The sequence below is a fragment of the Erigeron canadensis genome, chromosome 6 (genome assembly GCF_010389155.1).
Source record: "Erigeron canadensis isolate Cc75 chromosome 6, C_canadensis_v1, whole genome shotgun sequence".
NCBI lineage: Eukaryota > Viridiplantae > Streptophyta > Magnoliopsida > Asterales > Asteraceae > Erigeron > Erigeron canadensis.
Window position 1 is genome coordinate 39182154 of NC_057766.1, and position 19970 is coordinate 39202123.

The 19970-nt window shown below is 33.0% G+C and overlaps 2 protein-coding genes across 3 annotated transcripts; both read left to right on the plus strand.

The window, feature by feature from the left end:
- The first annotated feature begins 1166 nt into the window (after nucleotides 1–1166).
- Nucleotides 1167–5673, plus strand: LOC122605890 (small nuclear ribonucleoprotein-associated protein B'-like). Its single transcript, XM_043778847.1, has 2 exons — nucleotides 1167–2070; nucleotides 5459–5673. Exon 1 carries the CDS (start codon nucleotides 1246–1248, stop codon nucleotides 2065–2067), a length of 822 nt encoding a protein of 273 aa, XP_043634782.1. The 5' UTR covers nucleotides 1167–1245; the 3' UTR covers nucleotides 2068–2070; nucleotides 5459–5673.
- A 3070-nt stretch (nucleotides 5674–8743) lies between these two features.
- On the plus strand, nucleotides 8744–15093 carry LOC122603573 (ABC transporter G family member 24). Of its 2 annotated transcripts, XM_043776311.1 has the most exons (15): nucleotides 8744–8824; nucleotides 8930–9189; nucleotides 9882–9958; nucleotides 10046–10309; nucleotides 10392–10455; nucleotides 10537–10683; nucleotides 10767–10801; nucleotides 10940–11013; nucleotides 11415–12286; nucleotides 12775–13071; nucleotides 13175–13675; nucleotides 13794–13942; nucleotides 14099–14388; nucleotides 14466–14599; nucleotides 14732–15093. In XM_043776311.1, exons 2-15 carry the CDS (start codon nucleotides 8966–8968, stop codon nucleotides 14886–14888), a joined length of 3285 nt encoding a protein of 1094 aa, XP_043632246.1. In that variant the 5' UTR covers nucleotides 8744–8824; nucleotides 8930–8965; the 3' UTR covers nucleotides 14889–15093. The 2 variants fall into 2 exon arrangements, with proteins under 2 accessions (XP_043632246.1, XP_043632245.1); XM_043776310.1 differs by lacking the exon at nucleotides 8744–8824 and having other exon boundaries at nucleotides 8843–9189.
- Nucleotides 15094–19970: the final 4877 nt, after the last annotated feature.

The window sequence follows — 19970 nt, forward strand, 5'->3', positions numbered from 1 at the left end:
TTTTTCGTTTGCTTTAGACAAAATGTGCCTTGTTGCCTGTCGGAAACTTCATGATATTTCTTACTACTCATATTACATATTGAGTGTTCGAAAGTGAGTCAAGTTGACATATAATATTGAAGGAAGGATTATTCATCATTTCATTCTAAATATTGGACGTACGTGTAATTAACCAAATTCTAGTCTTGTTATACACGGTTAAGTTAAAGTAACAATATTCGATTTTTTAAACTTTTAGGGATTATTTTATTCTTTAGTCAATTCGTGAATTTTTTATTTTTTTATTTTTTATAAAACTAAAAAGTGTAATATCTTTACTTAAATTAATAAAAATGTGTGATTTACTTTCTCCAGCTTATTGATAGGCTTTCAAAAAGTTTTATATCTATTGTACTATTATATTAAAGTTAAAAATGAAAGCCAAAATATGAAAAATAGACAAAAGATTATGTTGCTTGCAAGGAGTACACGTTATTTGGATAGATATGTAAACAATCACAATCACAATATGCTAATGTTTCTTTTTTTTTAATCAACACACAGATGAATAAACACGAATGTTTGAGATATAACCAAGACTCTTAAAACAGCTTAATAATCCACTCTATAAATGTAAAAAATAAACACGAACCATAGTGGTATACCATAAGGCCTAAAACCTGACTAATAGGCTACGAACCAACCCCGTTGACAGTATATTACTAACTTTGTTTATATAGAATCATATAATATATTTTAAATAATTATTTTTAGGTTAATATTTGATTAAACCTACAAATTTTCAACATTTATAAAACTAAATCATTATTACGACTTAAGATAGTTTCGCCCTATAAAAATCTATAACCTTTACTTTTAAATTGAATATAATATGAAAAATACTTATTGAATCACATATTTGTATGTCTAAAACTACTTTTATTTTAAGACATATTTATAAACTTAATAATACATTATTAAGACATAAAAAAAATAAAAATAAAAAAATTAGTAGGTACTTTTCAGTTTCCAATTTCACGTTAGCCCAGCCCAATTCCTTTGTCTTGTTATCTCGAATGTTCAAATTAAAACAAATCCTTACTAAACTTGGAGGACTAAACTGTAACAAAACCCAAAACATAAAGGTCAAATACATAAAAAAGAAGCGAAAAACCCCTCTTTTAAATCTATACATACAAAGACACACTTGAAAACCCTAACCCCCTTTTTCCCCAAAAAACCCTAGTTTTTAGAATCGGCACAAAGATGTCGATGTCGAAGAGCTCAAAGATGTTACAATACATAAACTACAGGATGCGAGTGACGATCCAAGACGGCCGTCAGTTAGTCGGAAAATTCATGGCGTTTGACCGTCACATGAATCTCGTTATCGGCGATTGCGAAGAGTTTCGGAAACTACCTCCCGCAAAAGGTGCTAAAAAGAATGAAGAGCGTGAAGATAGGCGAACACTAGGGCTTGTGTTGTTGCGTGGTGAAGAAGTTATTTCAATGACTGTTGAAGGTCCACCTCCTCCTGATGAAAACCGAGCCAAGGCGGTCGGTGCGGCTGCGATTGCTGGACCGGGGTTAGGACGTGCTGCTGGGCGAGGGATTCCGACTGCGCCTTTGGTTCAAGCTCAGCCTGGGTTAGCTGGACCGGTTAGGGGAATTGGTGGACCGGCTCCTGGAATGATGCAGCCTCAGATTTCGAGACCTCCGATGAATTATCCGCCTCCAGTGATTAGGCCTGGTGGACAAATGCAGTATCCTGGACCTCCTCCACAAATGCCGCGTGGACCGCCTCCTCAAATGCCACCGCAGTATGCGCAACGTCCTGGGATGCCTGGACAGTTTCAAGTGCCGCCTGGTGGTCCTGGACAGTATGTGCAGAGGCCTGGAATGCCGCCTCCGGGGATGATGAGAGGACCACCACCTCCTGGAGGTCCACCAAGACCTGGTATGCCTGGACCGCCACCGCCTGCTAGACCTGGAATGCCGCCTCCTGGTGGACAGATTCCGGTTTTTGGACCTCCCCGCCCTGGTATGCCGCCACCACCAAACTCCCAGCAACAACAGCAGCAGCAGTGATTGGTATGTGTTGGTCTTTCTATTTGTTTTTGGCATAATTGTGAATTTATATATGTTATATCTATTGTTTTAATTGTGGGTTTATATTTATATTTGATGATTGGCTTTAATGATGGCTGCATTGGTGAAAAATCATGTGTGTTAATTTGTTTATCTGTGTATCTATTGATTTGAATGTGGTTTATAGTTATATGTTTTTGTTAGTTTTTAGGGGCTTCTTTGGTTAAATGCATGTCTGATAAGCGGAGTTTTGATGCTAAATGTTATAGAATCTGTAATATTCATAATTTGGATTTGAGTTGGAATTCATCATCTATTCAGCATAACAACTTGGACGCAACTACGTGTTTTAAATTGATATCGGGTCCGAGTCTATTTTACTGCATTCATTTGTATCTTGACATCAACGGTTTTTTGTTTTTTTTGGTTTTTCACAATATGTTTTTGCTTTAAAAAACAAATAAATAAGTTTAAGCCAGCTTATGAGTTATACATTCCCATTCAGAAATGAGTATAATGTTTTCTTAAAGTTAGTCTCCAGTGATTCAACTCATTTACTTATCCTTTTAGTGGGAGAATTTCAAATTGCTAGCACTTTTCGTCCAAGAAAACTTGTGTCTGGAAACAGGTAGTTATTTTTTGGGAACAAGTATCCCGCATAGAAGCCTTTTGAACATTGATTAAAAAAACCAAATATATTCCAATTTATGTTGTATCAATCATCTCGTCTCTCTCTTTAAGCCATGTTACTTTTTTATCTATATATTATTCTATATGATTTGATTGATGATCATTTTTGGGGGGTGTCAAGTATCTTGACTTGAATATACTCCAGTCTCCAGTTGCTACTGTCTTTAGGATGCTTTGTTCTCTGACATATGTATGTGATCAGGAGAGAATCAATAGGTGTTTGGACTTGTGAAGTCCACTGCTCAGTTGAGGGTGTGAGATATCCACTCATTAGCCTCACTTATACTGTAACTAAGGCTGCTACAATAATCGTTACTCCATTCAGTTAGTAATTAACGTGGGACACATAGCCAGCTCACCTTTATGCTTTTGTTTGTCATTTGATTTCCTGACCGCTACAACTATCATGCAAGTGACCATCAGACTGTATGTGTATATAAGCTTGCATCTGACGATAATGATAAGCAATTGAAATGGTAAAATTAAGTTTGCAGCTGGCAGTCAGGGTCATTCAATTTACTTTAACATCTGTGAAACTTGTTTAGATAATTTAAATGAATATTTCATCAGCAACTGATAGATATGGTGTCTAATCAAATCTTTCAATTTTGATTTTTAACTCAATTTGATTATGCAACACCTTATTGTTTGCCTTGATAGCCTTAGGAATTGCTTAAGACCAGAGAAGTTGAAAACTAACGTTTTTGTAACTTGATCTCCTGCGTAGGAGTATTAAGCTTTGATGTTATACTGCTGTTTCTAGGAGTTATTCAGAGCCTAGCAAACACCAAAATCTGAACCAGTTTTCCTTTCACTCACTCATTAGGTGTTGCATTACCTTTAAAACCCTAAAGCTTAACAAATTAGTCTTTTTAAGTTCTGTGTGTGTACGAATGACAAGTACACTGGCTGAATAAAACTGTAGAAGTTTGATATCTCTTTTCAGATTTTAACTTGCACCCTTTTATTTGGCTCAGTTCTAGATAACTGCAATAGGGGCTGTTTTAATTAACTTATCCCAGTTTATTCATTGAGAAGTTGTATCTTGCTATATAAAAAAAGATGTCTTGCTCTTGCATTTTGTAAAGAGGCACACAGAGTCTTGAGTCTTTGTTTTTGCTAATTATATAATATCTTTGTGTGTGATTTTACATAACCATGCCATGATATGTCATCTATAAAGCAAATAGGCTCGTACCTGTGCCAACTTTGTGTCGGAATATGACGAAATCAATAAAGGTCGCAAGTGACTTTACTAATGAAGAAACTTCTTTCATATGTATACTTGTACCCTTCACATCAAATACAAATTTGTCTGATCTTTTTTTTTTGTGTGTGTGTGTGTGTATTGCACCTTTAACATTTAGTTATGTAGCTCTTGCGAGTGGCTTGTATCCGTATAGACTTTGCAAGCAGCATCACTTGAGTTCTCATGTTGTCATCTAGAGTTCATTTGGTTTTTTCTTTCCTGGGCTTGGCTTATTGACATTCTAAAAAACCAACAAGCTCATTTTTTTCTGGCTTATGAGCTTATAAATTTGAGTTTATAGAACTATAGATTACATAAGCCAGGAAACAAGAGCTTATAGTTGTTTTTTTTCATGAAATCTTTATTAACTGATAAGCCCATAATTTAGGCTAACCGGAAAAAAATTACATAAGCCAGGAAACAAGAGCTTATAGTTGTTTTTTTTATGAAATCTTTATTAACTGATAAGCCCATAATTTAGGCTAACCGGAAAAAAAAATTTAAAGCAGGGTATTTAAGAACTTCTGGATGGGACATCACATTTAGTTGTACTCTGTTTTCGATTTCATTTTGAAATTTTAAATTGCGCCATCTTTCTAACTTCAGTTTGACATAACCATGAAAAGCTCTATTAGCTCTTATTATTGGGAGAGTTTGTTGGTAACTGCCCCTGGCAACACGTTGCTTTTAGAAATAGCGTGACTTGCTAAGTTTCGGCTATCATAATGCCTGTTTTGGCCATTTTGATTAATCTCTTGCATATTAGTTGAAATTTTTACTGTAGCTGTTAATCAGTGGAATCCTATCTGATGTTTATTGAAGTGCTCTTACATTGTTTATAATATCTTTGATATGCAACTGATGGACATATGTTACTAATCAAACAGTTCATTTCTATCAACTTTCTAACACGATTTGATTAGGCAACATATTGTTTGGCTTAATAGGCTTGGGATGCTTAAGTCCATAGAATTTTAAAACTAACAGTACTGGTAACTGGATATTAATGATAGGAATCAGTGAATCACCAACCTCTGTTTTATGCTTCTATTTCCAGCAGTCATCAGTAAGTTCTGAGTCTATCTTCTCATCTTACTGGCTTTGAAAAATCTGAATCCTAATAGATTAGTATTCTTAAGAAATTTGTATGTGCATGGATGACATGATACATTATTCAAAAATTTGAAAGTTTGGATCTGTTTTTTTTTAAGTTTATAGCTGCTCCTGGATATCAGATCCAGTTCTCGATAACTGCATTACGATTAATTTTGTATCAACTTTACCACTGCTCTTTGATTGTTAAAACCTTATAGTATGATTTATATGAATATGTTTGTAGCTTAAAGTTATAATTGAGCATGTTTGTGGTGATTTATGTTCATCTGTCATGGCTCTTTTTTCCTGTGAGAATACTGGTCCTCTAATATCAGACGCTCTCTTCTTTTGTGTCAGGGTGGTTTCCAAGTCTAGCAATTTTATGAGGGTGATCTGCTGGAATTCGATGCTTATAATCTGCAGTGAACATCTTTCCTTGAATTTCTATCTAGGGTTTGTATTAGTGAAGTATTATGTTTTTGTCAGACTTTATTTTGTTATCTTGGAATCAGCACATATTGTAACTCCTAAATATACTTTTGCAGAAGAGTTCAAACCTGAATTTTAAACTACCGGAGCCCTTGTGTGATCTTTATGGCTATAAGTATATTTTCTGCTTATCTTTTATCTTTCTTATGTTGGCATGATTTTAATCTTTAATTGTTTGCTTAGGGTGTGATCAGATCAGTTCCGGTTCTAACACACGGATTGAACTTGTTTGGTATATCCATTTTCTCAATGCTAGTTATTTTGGAACCTAAAAATTTATGATTAACGGAATTATATTAGGCTTGATGCTATATTGACATGTTTTTTGGTTTATCATATGTTTTATTGTGGGACCTGGTATCTTTGACGTAATTAGTTCGAGTGAAGCTGGCAAAATTTTATTTTTGGCCTGATGGAATTATATTAGTTGAACCGGGGACTTTTGAAGCTTAGGTTTCAAATTATTGGATAGAAGTTTCAGTGCATATGACCATATGTTTATGTCGTTGCTACATCATAAAGGGTATGTGAATATTTAGCATTTTCTAGATTAAGGTAGTTTTTTAATGCATTAAGTGCCTGTTAGTTATACTTGAAAGAGTACACTTGGAAGTTAGATGGATGGTTAGGCATGTCTCGTGCATAATATGCATATGTCTGTCCTTATTGCTTTCTTATTCCATTTTTGGTCTGGCTTCCATTTGTCTTTCTGCATTTTGACATTGACAATTTTTTTAGTATATATTATCCTTTATCATATCCTGCAAATTGGGAATAAGGTAAAATTGATTCGTTTTCTAATAATAGCATATTATGGTACTTTTCACATTTCAAAAATATTATTATGTTATTTTTCTAGGTCTTTTTGTTTTGTACCAGTACATAGATACATATCATTGTCACATTTCCTTGTTACATATGCGTTGCATTACTTGCATATGAGTTTGGGTGGTGTCCCACTCACTTTATGACCAGTCTAATCCAAGCAAGCCACTTTGTGAGCTTGGAGTTATAGCTGGTGAATCTCCCTGTCCGCTTGGAGTTTTATAAAACTTGTGACATCTACATCATCATCTAAGTGTTTTAGAATACCAAGTATGAGTATGACTTAAGAAATGAGCGTTGTACTATATTTCTCAAAATCAGAATAAATCACAAGTTCGAGTTTGAGAAATGTATTAAACGATGTGAAATGCAAAGAAGGTTGTACGTGATGCGGGGAAAAAGTATTCAGATTTGGAAGATCACTATATCGTTGTAGTCGAATCCGTTAATTGAATTGGTAGAATGTGTCATGCCTTACGCCAAATGTAGAATATCTAGTAATCCTCCTCCATGTTGTCTCCCACTAATAAATGATAGGCTCCATCTATTTGAAGAATCGTTATCTACCCTTGGGACTTGTATTTAAAAGTCTACCATATCAGCTTTCTAATTGGACATAGGGATTTTTAACAATATCAACAAGGATTAGACTGATTTCTAAATTCTAATGGACATACATATAGTTAGAATGATTTACATCTAGTCAAAAGGAATACATTGACCAAGAAAATCATATTACCTCTCATTAACAAATATATCCAATTTGTTAAATCTCTTACTTTGAATGAAGATGTTATTTCAATCCATCTAAAATCAAACATCTGGTTACATAATCAGATAATAGAGAAACATTTATTAACATTAACTTTTATGGTATTAGGTAAAATAAAACAAGTATTAAAATAAAACAGATAAAACAATAAGTTTTTATTCACTAAGCATCATGAAAAACCACCGGGTATCAATTGTTTCGTGAATTTTCGTGCATCAAATTAACCATAATCTAAGGGTCAAGATTTCGTGCATTTTTTTTTACCTTTTATATTAAAAACTCACTTTTTAAATTGTATAATAAAAATACATCTATTAAAGAATTTATTAGCAAAACCCTAACATTATTATATGTGGATGATTTATATTAAGTGAAACTAATTTGTTGCTCAATTCTTAATATTTCAATTATAAAAATATGTATTAAATTATATAATTGAATTACTCGTAATGTAAAATACACATAGAATTTCATCAATTATCTATTAACTTAGTCATAAAATACTTTACTTATTAACATTATTTCATAAGTCATTGATATCACTTTTTTCTTTTTAAAATGATACATATAACAAGTCATGTTGGCTTTCCCATCATTGAATCACTTGCTACAAGATTAGCCTGTCCATTTATGAGGATATTGCGCGACTTGTATATTAATAGTTTTTAAATACTTGTAATCATTTTGTTTGTTTATTTTTCTATATCTGCTCATGACACGATTATTATGTATACTTGACATTTGTTTGTTTATTAATATATATTAACTTTTTCTTTTATAGAGAATATAAGGTTTTGATCTATGGTAGAAGTAAAAGTTAATCCAATAAGGTGAGTGGAAATGTGGAAAAGATCATAAAAAAGGGAGAAGGTCGTCATCTTTTATATGAGTTTGGTGTATCCCATATCATGTCATCTTTTAGAGCACTACTTAACCATTAAGTATATCAACTAAAAGAAGTAATAGAACAAAAGCATATGTATCTATTGATCATTATGAGGCATGCAACTTTGTAACTTTTTAATACCAACATTGAGAAAAGAATGGGAAAAAAAATGTATATTATATGAGCACCCTTCGTACCATCAATGAGATTGAGGACCTTTTGTATTTTACGCGCAATCATTTGATATGGAGTACAAAATTTTAACACATACGTTGGTTTTTATATTTGTATGGGATAAATGTGTGTTTAAATACAACCTTACATGCTATTGTTAAAATGCATAGAATTATAATTATATATTTATCATAAATAAAATTCAAAAGATTGACATTTTATATGAAAAATACAACTATTTTTATGTCTTTAGAGTTGTATTTAACATTTTTCCATAACTTTATCATAACTATAGCATGTATGATGTATCTCTATTCTATAATTTCTTCATAAACACAGCAAATATTTGTAGATAAAAACAAATAAATCATGTATTTAAGTTTCGAACAAAGAAGTAAAGAAACTAGTTAGTAATTGCTGCTTGAAAGTGTCCAAATATAGAAAGGTAAACGCGCACACAGACAGACGGAGAGAAAGGGATATGTACTTGGGTCAATGCCGGCAAGGTCGGGACGTGGTCCGAACCCCCTCATTATTCTATTATTATATATACAATTAACTTTACTTTTTTGAAAAGGTTATATACAATTAAATAACTACTTTTTTTTGTAGCAGTAATAGTATTATCCTAATTACCTTTTAGCTCAAAATTAACTAACTATACATTTATATATGCACGTAGTTGTTCATCAAATCACGACACCGGAGGAGGAGGATAATGAAACTAATCACCGCCGCCGTTATAGTTATAGTTACAGCTATTGTTGTGCATTCGCCGGAAGTAAAAGGTCAAGTAATCGGAGACGAGTTCGCTGGTCAGATCAACGATACCGCGTTTTTACCGTTTGTAACTCAGACTGTATATGCAAGTCTCTCTAATCTCACTTCCACTATTTTAAATAGTGATATTGGTAATCGATCTTCATTCTGTGTTAAAAACCGGTAAACTTCATTTATCTCCATTCTACTTGCTTCATTTTTTTGTTAATATAATAAATCTATCTTTTGTAATACTCAATATAATATAATGCTATTGTACGTATGAATGTAGTAGTACTTTATATTATATGTTGATAAATAAATGATGATCTAGTTAGATTTACTTACTGGATGTTGATGATGATTGATGATCTATTTGAACTGAAAAGTTGGCTTCGGTTTCGGTCACATATATAACTATATAATTTTAACAGAAAACATGTTCAGATTTTACTCTTAACAGGAAGTATAGGAAGAAAAACAACCAATTTTCCACAAACATGTTCAGGTTTACTCGGTTTTTTGGATCATGTATTGTATGTGTCTGACTGACCTATCATAATTTCTGATTTGTGGACATGGCACCGGTTTTGATAATGTGACGACTTAGTTGGCTGTCATATCAGCAAAACATACTTGCTAACTAATGAAGAGATTATATGATATATTCAATAGCAAAAGTTGAATGTAAATACATAGTATGATACATGGTTTGAGAGTTGGATAAATACAATCGTCAAACGAGACATATTAAATACTTATTCATGCACTTATCTGTTTTTTTATTTATTTATTGAATTGAATGTGATGAATAGTGTTAACAATTTTTTTGGATGAATGTGAGTTAAATGTGTGAAATTATGTTTGTTTAACAGGGAAGTTGAGTGGGATCGAGCATTTAATTTTTCTTCTAATTTGGATTTCTTGAGTGCTTGCATTACCAAAACTAACGGTATGGGGTCATCCTATAACCTATGAGTACCTTGATCTTTTAGTTGATACTCCCTGATTAATATAGATCTCTGTGATTATTCAACAGGAGATGTTACACGACGTGTGTGTAATTCAGCAGAGTTAAAATTCTACTTTGGGGGTTTCTTTTCGGGTGCTACCTATTTGAAGCCCAACAGGAACTGTAACTTAACATCCCGGGTTTCTGGTTGTGAGCCAGGATGGGCTTGTGCCACTTCACGGACCGACAATGTTGACATGAGAGATTCTAAGCATATACCAGCTCGAACTGAAGACTGTCAACCTTGTTGCGAGGGTTTCTTCTGCCCCAGCGGTCTTACTTGCATGATCCGTAAGTATCTTGGATTTCATTTAAATGTCTGTTTTTGATGACTGGATTCTTCACTAACTTTGGGTTATTGATTTTGTTATAGCCTGCCCTTTGGGTTCACACTGCCCAACTGCAACCCTTGATAGAGCTAGTGGCATATGCAAACCGTAAGTTTGGGTTGCTCGTTTCTGGTCCCTGTTACTCGTAATTTGTAGTGAGCAGTTCACGTATTGATAATATACGTGCAGATATTCTTATCAATTGCCAGCTGCAATGCCTAATCATACTTGTGGTGGAGCAAACATTTGGGCAGATGTTCGAACTAGTGGGGAGCTTTTCTGTTCACCGGGGTCATATTGTCCAACAAGTACACAGCAAATACCTTGCAGCGAAGGGTATTGATCTATGTTTTCACTAGTTTATATAAGTTAGCCAAATATTGTTTCAAATACTGATCTCTGTTTCTTGTGATTTTTAGGAACTACTGTCAACAAGGATCTACATCTGAGAAATGTAAGTGACCGAACGGTCTGAGTTACAATGGTGCCTTTTGAAAAGAAAAATAGAACTGTGTTTGTATAACAAAAAAGAATGCATATGTTGGTTTTCGTGCCATTATTCATAATGATCCCTTATTGTCCTTGCTTATAGCATGCTTCAAGCTGACCTCATGTGAACGCAACAGTTCGACTCAAAATATACATGCGTACGGGGCAATGCTTATAGTAAGTTCCCTATAAATTCAGACAGTTTGTTGATTATAGCTGTTGGTTCACGTCGCCCGCCCCGGGGGGGGGGGGGGGGTAGGGGGGTATACTTGTTTCTTGGATATAACTATCTATGTGTATGTGTCCATTTTGACCCTCGTAAACAGCTTAAACTATTATTAACCTCTGTATATGCGTATGTGACTCCGAGGAGTCTGGATACGATGCCACTAGTTTATGATCTTGTTTTGTATGTTGTCACAAGAGAAGGAACAAAGAAAATAACTGAGAACTTTGATGTCTGTTTATCTTTTCAGCATCTTCAGGTTTTGTATAAATTTTATATTATATCAGATGGTATATACATACATATATATATATATATATATATATGTAACGTTTGATTAACTTTCTACTAGGCTGCCATAATTACCATTCTTCTCATCATATACAACTGCTCTGATCAAATAATTACAACTCGAGAAAGAAGACATGCTAAATCTAGGGAAGCAGCTGCAAGACGTGCAAAAGAGAAAGTGAAGGCACATGAAAGGTGGAAAATGGCAAGAGAAGCTGCTAAAAGACACGCAGCTCAAATATCTCGTACATTTTCTCGTAAAAAGGCCGCCCCACAAACTGAGGAACTCTCGATGTTACATACGGATAATGGTCAAATTACTTCAGATATGTCACTTCCATCATACCAGGAAAACAGATTGGAGCTAAGAAGTCAAACATTTAAGGGTATAGATGAAGATCTTTATAATTATGATCTTAGCATGGAGAAAAAAGATGCAAAGAATCATAAGAAGAAAATGCATAAGGAAAAGGAGAAGGAAATTCATACTCATAGCCAGATATTTAACTATGCGTATGGTCAAATCGAGAAAGAAAAAGCCATGCAACAGAATCAAAACCTTACCTTCTCTGGAGTAATCTCAATGGCAGTAAATACTGAAAAGAGAAAAAGACCCAAAATTGAGATTTCTTTTCGAGATCTAACTCTTACTTTAAAAGGAAAAGGCAAACATCTATTGAGGTGTGTTACTGGAAAAATCATGCCGGGGCGCATAACAGCTGTCATGGGTCCATCTGGGGCTGGTAAAACAACATTTCTTTCTGCACTTGCTGGAAAAGCACATGGGTGTAGGATTACTGGTTCGATTTTTGTAAATGGGAAATCCGACTCAATACATTCATATAAAAAGATCATCGGTTTTGTGCCACAAGATGATATCGTCCATGGTAATCTGACTGTAGAGGAGAATCTCTGGTTCAGTGCAAAGTGCAGGTTTGTCAAGAACCATCTGTACTAGAAGTTCACTTGTAACTATGCTATAACATACTTTGTTTTAATGAATAACCACCAAGGTGGCCTAGTGGCTAGCCGTCCTGTTTCCTCAGAAGATTGGGTAAAAACACTTAATTATGGTATGACTTCAAATGGCCGGGCTGACCTGAAAGACTATTGCATCCAATATTAAAATACTCATATAGATAGTTAATATATTGTTAATAATAATCTACTTTTTTGGATAAAGTAACAGGGGAGGTTTTATACATTAAAAATGCACTTTGGCATCTTCGGCCCTTTAAAGCTTATATTGCAGAAAGTACCCGAAAACGTGCCATCTCTTTCTACTTTAATTTTCTTTTCTACATTATGATAAAGACTCTCTCCCCTAAAATTGAAGAGAAGAGGCTGAAATTTGGGTTACACGGTAACACCAAAAAATGAAGAAAGTCTTGACTGGTTGATATATTTCTTTAATACTCCAGGCTACCAGCAAATATGCTTAAACAAGACAGGGTTCTAGTTGTTGAGAGGGTTATAGAGTCACTGGGTTTGCAAGCAGTGAGAAATTCATTAGTTGGAACTGTAGAAAAGCGCGGAATATCAGGAGGTCAAAGAAAACGAGTAAATGTTGGCCTGGAAATGGTAATGGAACCATCGCTATTGATCTTAGACGAACCAACTTCTGGTCTAGATAGTTCATCTTCTCAGCTACTTCTTAGAGCCCTTCGACGCGAGACTCTTGAAGGGGTGAATGTTAGCATGGTTGTTCACCAACCAAGGTAATAATTTTTCCCCAGTTCCCCCAATTTACATATTCTTGACTCTTGAGCACAAGGTTTAGGGTAATACTTCAATATGATTAATTGTTATATTTCTCTGCAGCTACTCTTTGTTTCAGATGTTCGATGATTTAATAATTTTAGCAAAAGGCGGACTTACCGTTTATCATGGATCTGTAAGGAAAGTTGAAGAATACTTTTCTGGGCTTGGAATCAATGTTCCAGAGCGTGTTAATCCTCCAGATTATTTTATAGATGTTTTGGAAGGGATGGTTAAGCCAAACACAAGTTCGGGTGTAAATTATGAACAACTTCCCGTTAGATGGATGCTTCATAAGGGTTATACCGTGCCCCCTGATATGCGTAGGAATGCATCTGCGGCTGGGCTTACAAATTTCCCAGAAGGTCAGATTTCAGGTAATGACCTACATGCCCATGAGGGTGCGGCAGAGGAACATTCATTTGCTGGTGAAATATGGCAGGATGTAAGATCAAATGTGGAAGTAAGAAGAGATATTATCTGTCATAATTTCCTGCGAACAAAGGACTTGTCCAACCGCCAGACTCCTGGAATTCTTCTGCAATACCGATATTTTCTTGGAAGGTACCTGTCTTCAAGACATGTAAGAGGTGCCAAAATGGGCGGGTTGGGTAACAGATCAAAAACAGCCAAATGTTTTGGTAGGCCATATCTGCCTTTTCTGATGTTGATACTTTTTCAGGCTTGCTAAGCAGCGTTTACGAGAATCTAAGCTACAGTTAGTGGATTATCTCATTTTATTACTTGCCGGGGCATGCTTGGGATCCATTATTAAATCAAGTGAAGAGACGTTTGGGGCACCTGGATACACCTATTCCATTATCGCAGTATGTAAGTAAACCAAACAACTGCTTTTTGGCTCAGTATTTTCTCTATCAAGAACATAATAGTTCCCAATGTATGTGATAAAATGTCACAGATAGTATAGCATCTTGGTAAGTTGTGAATAATAATTTAATAACATGCAATAATCATTTGTTTTTTCAGCTTTGTTATGCAAAGTTGCGGCATTGAGAACATTTTCATTGGATAAATTACAATATTGGAGAGAACGTGCCTCTGGCATTAGCAGCCTAGCTCATTTCCTAGCCAAAGATACCGTTGACCATTTCAGTACAGTGATAAAGCCAGCAGTTTATCTCTCCATGTTCTACTTCTTCAGCTATCCCAGATCTTCTTTTGCAGAAAATTACACTGTTATGCTCTGCCTTGTGTACTGTGTAACTGGCATAGCTTACATGTTAGCCATATTTCTTGATCCTGGTCCATCACAGCTGGTGAGTAACACATCTGGCATTAAGCTCATTAATAAGTATGCTACATTCATACTCATGCAATCGATGTTTTTATGCAGTTTGCGGTGCTCCTTCCTGTAGTTTTGACTCTTATTTCGACACAGACACAAAATAGTGAGTTTCTGAGGAATCTTTCAAAGTTGTGCTATCCTAAGTGGGCACTGGAAGCGTTTGTAATAGCAAATGCAAACAGGTAAACCCATCTCACAGCCTTTTTATCAATAATGTGATCTGAAATAAGGGTGTTTAGTTATTTGCAAGTGTTTCGTCAGTGATGTCTATCTAGCGTAGCAACTATATCATTGGTCGACTTTGTGAACTGCAGGTATTCGGGAGTCTGGCTGATAACTCGTTGTGGTGCACTTTTAAGATTTGGGTACAATGTACATGATTGGGGTCTTTGTATATTCGTCCTCATGATGATTGGTATAGTTTGCCGCATTTTTGCCTTTTTTGGCATGCACATTGTCCATAAGAGGTGACTTAACGCTTAGGCTATGAAACTCACAACATATAGTTATTTACCGGTATAAATAGAGGTATGAATGTTGTATCAACTAAGCATAGTTAGTTAGCTTTTATACTATAACCTTTAGAAAAAAGTAAAATTAAATATTTAAATGTAAATGTAATACTTATGCCGTCTTTCACGGATTTTGAGTCCCATTACCTCAACAGTATATTCAACCTTATCTTAAAGAGATTGTTTTCAAGTTCTGTCTGAATGATAGAAAAAGTAAAAATTCATTCATTTTTTCTTTTCTTTTTTTTAATGAATATGAAAGCAATATTTGCTTTTTCTCAGGTTTCTCTATGTTGTAAAATATCGTGTTATACGCCATCCAAGGAGAGCGAGTGATATATTTATAGATGATTGTTTACATAGAAAGTTAGAAACATCTTTGAGGTGACCGAATGGTTAAAGTTATTAGGGGATGTTTGGTAGGAACGAATCATCGAGAATGAAAATGTAATAGAGAATGAAAATAGTAAGAAAGAGAATGAGTATTTGGAAAGAGAATGGATTCCGTTGTTTGGTACCCACAGAGAATGAATATATATAAAAAAGAAAATTTTAAATAATAATACATTTATTACATATAACATCTTTAAAAAAAAAATAAAAAAATTTCCATTCTCACTCATTCTCTACAATTTGTAGAGAATGGAGAGAATGAAATTGATGCCCTCTTCTTCTTTCTCATTCTCTTTCTCCTCTTTCCATTTTATCATACCAAACACCCCCTTATAGTCTTATGTACAAAAGCGAATGAGTTGACAATTTTAAGTTTTGAAAGTAATTTTTAGCTAATATAGATTATGACATGACACAATTTATAAAAAGTTTGCATCTAAGAAATGAAAGGAAAATATCACTTTAGGTGATTTACTAGGATGTACTTTTATTTGGAGTTTAATTCTTCATATTCTAAGTTTGTAACTTTTAAATTTTTTCAAGAATAAAAAAAAATAAAAAAATAGAGGGATGAGTTGTCTAGTTTGACCATGTTTTAAATCTTTATGAATACCATATTGTTAGTTTATTATTTTTTTTTATTGAAGCATATTATTGGCCATCTCACAAGGGGGCATTAATTGGATGTCTTGGCATTTGTTTCTGTTTGATAATTATTTGATTCATCCGGGCCAAAAATTTTAGCTCCGTCACTAATCTTATACTCAGGGACGACGTCACTTTGGGGGCAGTGGGGTCAGCTGCCCCCACTCTAATTTTGGTACAATGTAATTTTTTAAAATTTAAATGATATATTTATAATATTTTTTAAAAAATAAGAAATACATAAAAATGTTACCTTTGTTATCATAAGCTTATTCTTTTGAAATCATTGGTTACCGAAACATTAATTTTGAGATAGATCTCTCTATTGGAACAATAAAAACCTTTTGTTAATTTTGATTTTTAATAGAAAGAATGAAAAAAGGGTTGAAGAAAAAAGTTTTTCTTTTGTTTGGGTATATATTTGTAGTACATAAATAATGTAGTTTGCGGAAAAACTATTTTCATTAAAACTATTATATATCTTTATCACAAACAACAATGTATAATAATCATAATCGTTATGTAGGAAATATATAATACAAGCTAATTATTTCATAAAAATATATATTTTGGTTTCTTGCATTATAATTGGATGTTTTCATTTAATAAGACCTAGTCCGACACATGTGATTTTTATTTATTAAAAAAACTGGTATTTTTAAATATGAACGTTACACTCGGTGTGGGGTACAAAATTATTTTGAAGGTCCATTCTTTATTCTCGAGTTAGGGTCCATTTTTTTAAAATTATTGGATACGAATCTTATAAGTATGACAAACGACTTTTAAAATTGTCCCCTCATAGAGAAATTGTTGGCTCCGTCTCTGCTTATACTTATTTACAAAAAACTTAAGTTTAGAATCTCGCTAAGGATTAGGATTAAGCAAAAACACCGAAAAATCAGTATCGACAGTTTTAATTTTATGGTAAAATCACTTTAAGTACCAATCGGTTTTATAAAAAAGGTTTTGGTACAAGTATTATAAATAGGAAAAACCTAATCTGTTACCCCAATAGTTTAAAACTCATTTGTTTACCCGAATAGTCTAAAACTCATCTGAAACTATTTGAATGTCGTCAACCGAAACTCAAACGTGTTATCGGAGCTTGGTTCATTAATGACGACTTAACTCATGCATGAAATGATCACCTGAGTATGTCGAAAGTTCAATACACAAAAATTAAATGAATAAATAAATATAGTTATTACACAACATAACCATTTGTAATTAAGTGATTATGAACGTTCAAAAAAAAAAAATTAAAAAAATAAGTGATTATGATGCCATTATCTCAAAAGTTTAATTATTAATATCAACAACAAAAAATCAAACACTATCAGTTTTTTGTCGGTAGAAACTCTCTTCGACTGTGATAATGAATATATGTGAATATAGAACACGGAGTAGGATGTGAATGGGACAAGCTCTCGACACAAAAATACACCTTTCTAAGTAATTATTTTTTCGAATACACTCAATATTCGATCACTTTGTGGGTGGGTTTTGCTTTCTTCAAAGCCTAAAGCTTGTTGCTACATTTACCAACTTCAATCGCTAGCCAAGTAGACGAGGACGGGTCCAATCAATAGAAATGAACGTGTTGGATTCGTAGATGCTTGGAACACTTGTCCTGCTTAGATGGATCAACCCTATGTCAACCCATTACCAATCGAGTTTAAATTAGAGGGTGTTTGGGATTGCGTTATAAAGTGATTATCTGATTATTACGTTTGTAAAACGCAAATAATCTAAAAAGGTGTTTGTATGAAAAAGTGATTATTAGCTATGAAAACGCAGTTTTAGAGAAGCATGTACCTACATGCTTTTTCAAAACGCAGTTTTAAAAACGCATAATCTATTTTAAAAACGCAGATTTTGTTTTGTAATCGTAATACCAAACACCCCCTAAAAGTTTTGAAAGGTGCGTTTTACTTCACACTCATATAAAAACCACCTTACAGTGAGTCAGCCCTATATTATCCTCATATTTTTCAAAGCATTTTTTGAAAAGGTTTGTTTGCTACCAGTAGACAGCTAAACTAACATTTTTATAATGTATGTAACTTTTATATGTACATGTACATACACTTGAATGTTGTTTCCCCTGGTTACAACTTGAGTAACTTACGTTTTCATCTATACTTAGATATGTCTATATAAAAGTTATTATAGTCTCAACTGAACGCCTACAATATATATATATCGTCCTCGGGCAGGACATATCTAGTTTTCAATTAAACACGTGTCACTCACTCAATGTAATTCAATCTATCAATATTTTGTTTACTAGCTATTCAATCAGGACATTTTAACTAAAAATTAAAAGCAAAAAAAAATTTACAAAGTGTATATAACTTTTGATATTGATATATTATAACTCGGCTTGGAAATACTAAATTGATTAACACAATAATTTATAAATATTAGTACCCCACTATAAAAGCATGGACAAATGAGGTGTTACAAAATAATTATCAAAGTTCATACTAAAAAGTGTGAACTTTTAGTTCTACACACTTTTTTGTGTGGAGAAATTTATACACACTTTTATTTCTATATAATTTTACACACAAAAAAACGTGACAAAATTTTTAATTTGTTCACACTTATTAAAAGTGTGAACAAATGCAGTATTGTTTGTAGTGCATATTGCATTAACAAAACATAAAAAGACATTTCATGATATTATATTAAAAAGAATTTACTTCGTTTCTAATAAAAAAAATATATTTGTAGACATCATAATAACATAAAAAATTTTGAAAATATTTAATGGGCTATTTACTTTTTTGTGTGAAAAAAATTTATACACACTTTTATTTCTATATATTTTTACACACAAAAAAACGTGACAAAATTTTTAATTTGTTCACACTTATTAAAACTGTGAACAAATGCAGTATTGTTTGTAGTACATATTGCATTAACAAAACATAAAAAGACATTTCATGATATTATATTAAAAAGAATTTACTTTGTTTTTAATAAAAGAATAAATTTGTAGACATCATAAATAAAATAAAATATTTTGAAGATATTAAATCGGTTATTTATCTTTAAAAAAATTATTAACTAAATATGACATCATAAATAGTATAAAAACATTTTGAAAAAATTTGATGACATGACACATCATAATTATTTCTAAAAATAGTTTAAAAAATAATCTTTTTTTATTATATATAAAGATAAAGATTTACAGATTCCTCCTTTATAATTTACTATAAAATCCCTTTGATAAACAAACACTAAAACCTCAATCCCTCCTAACTCATAACCTTAAAAATATGGCTCCTCGATATACATAGAGATTTGCGGAGAGAGCTTTCAAGATTGCAAATAAAATGTGCATCAGCAAGTTGAATCTCTGTTATTAGTGGTGGTAGGCCTGTGTAGATCATAGAAAGTTTACGTCCGAAGTAACTTCATTTGTCGTTCAACGTAAGTTTTTAGGAAGGAGAAATTGTGTGTGACCCCGGCGCGTTGTCACAAGATCCTGTTTTCAAAGCTAAAAAATAATTGATCAAAAAATATAATTTACACTATCACAAACAAAGAAATTATGATATCAATGATATGACATCTTACAATACGACGTATATCAAAATAACATATAACAACGATTAAATTGATCAATGCAAATAATAACAAAATAAAATATAACTTATGTAGGGTGTAAATATATATATATATATATATATATTGGGGAAGGGAATATGAGGCTTTTAGGCACCCAAGTTGGGTGAAAAACCCCTCACATATCTTTTTTTAAAAGGTAAAAATCATAAGGGGCCATGTATTTATTTAAAATATTAAAATATTAGTATGTGAAGGGTTTTTCACCCAAGTTGGGTGTATAACAGCCTCATACTCACTTTTCCCTATATATATACATATTATATAAGATAAGAAAGTGAAAAAAAAATAAAAATAAAAATGGATGTTGGTTGTAGATGAAGGAATTATAAAACAAAAGAAAATAACAAAAAAATAAAGTGAT

Bases quoted from the DNA above. Each gene is read 5' to 3' on its own strand.
- LOC122605890 (XM_043778847.1), top strand. From the start codon at position 1,246: ATGTCGATGTCGAAGAGCTCAAAGATGTTACAATACATAAACTACAGG.
- LOC122603573 (XM_043776311.1), top strand. From the start codon at position 8,966: ATGAAACTAATCACCGCCGCCGTTATAGTTATAGTTACAGCTATTGTT. The intron at 9,959-10,045 runs GTATGGGGTCAT...ATTATTCAACAG, and splicing joins TTGCATTACCAAAACTAACG to GAGATGTTACACGACGTGTG. The intron at 10,802-10,939 runs GTAAGTGACCGA...CCTTGCTTATAG, and splicing joins AGGATCTACATCTGAGAAAT to CATGCTTCAAGCTGACCTCA.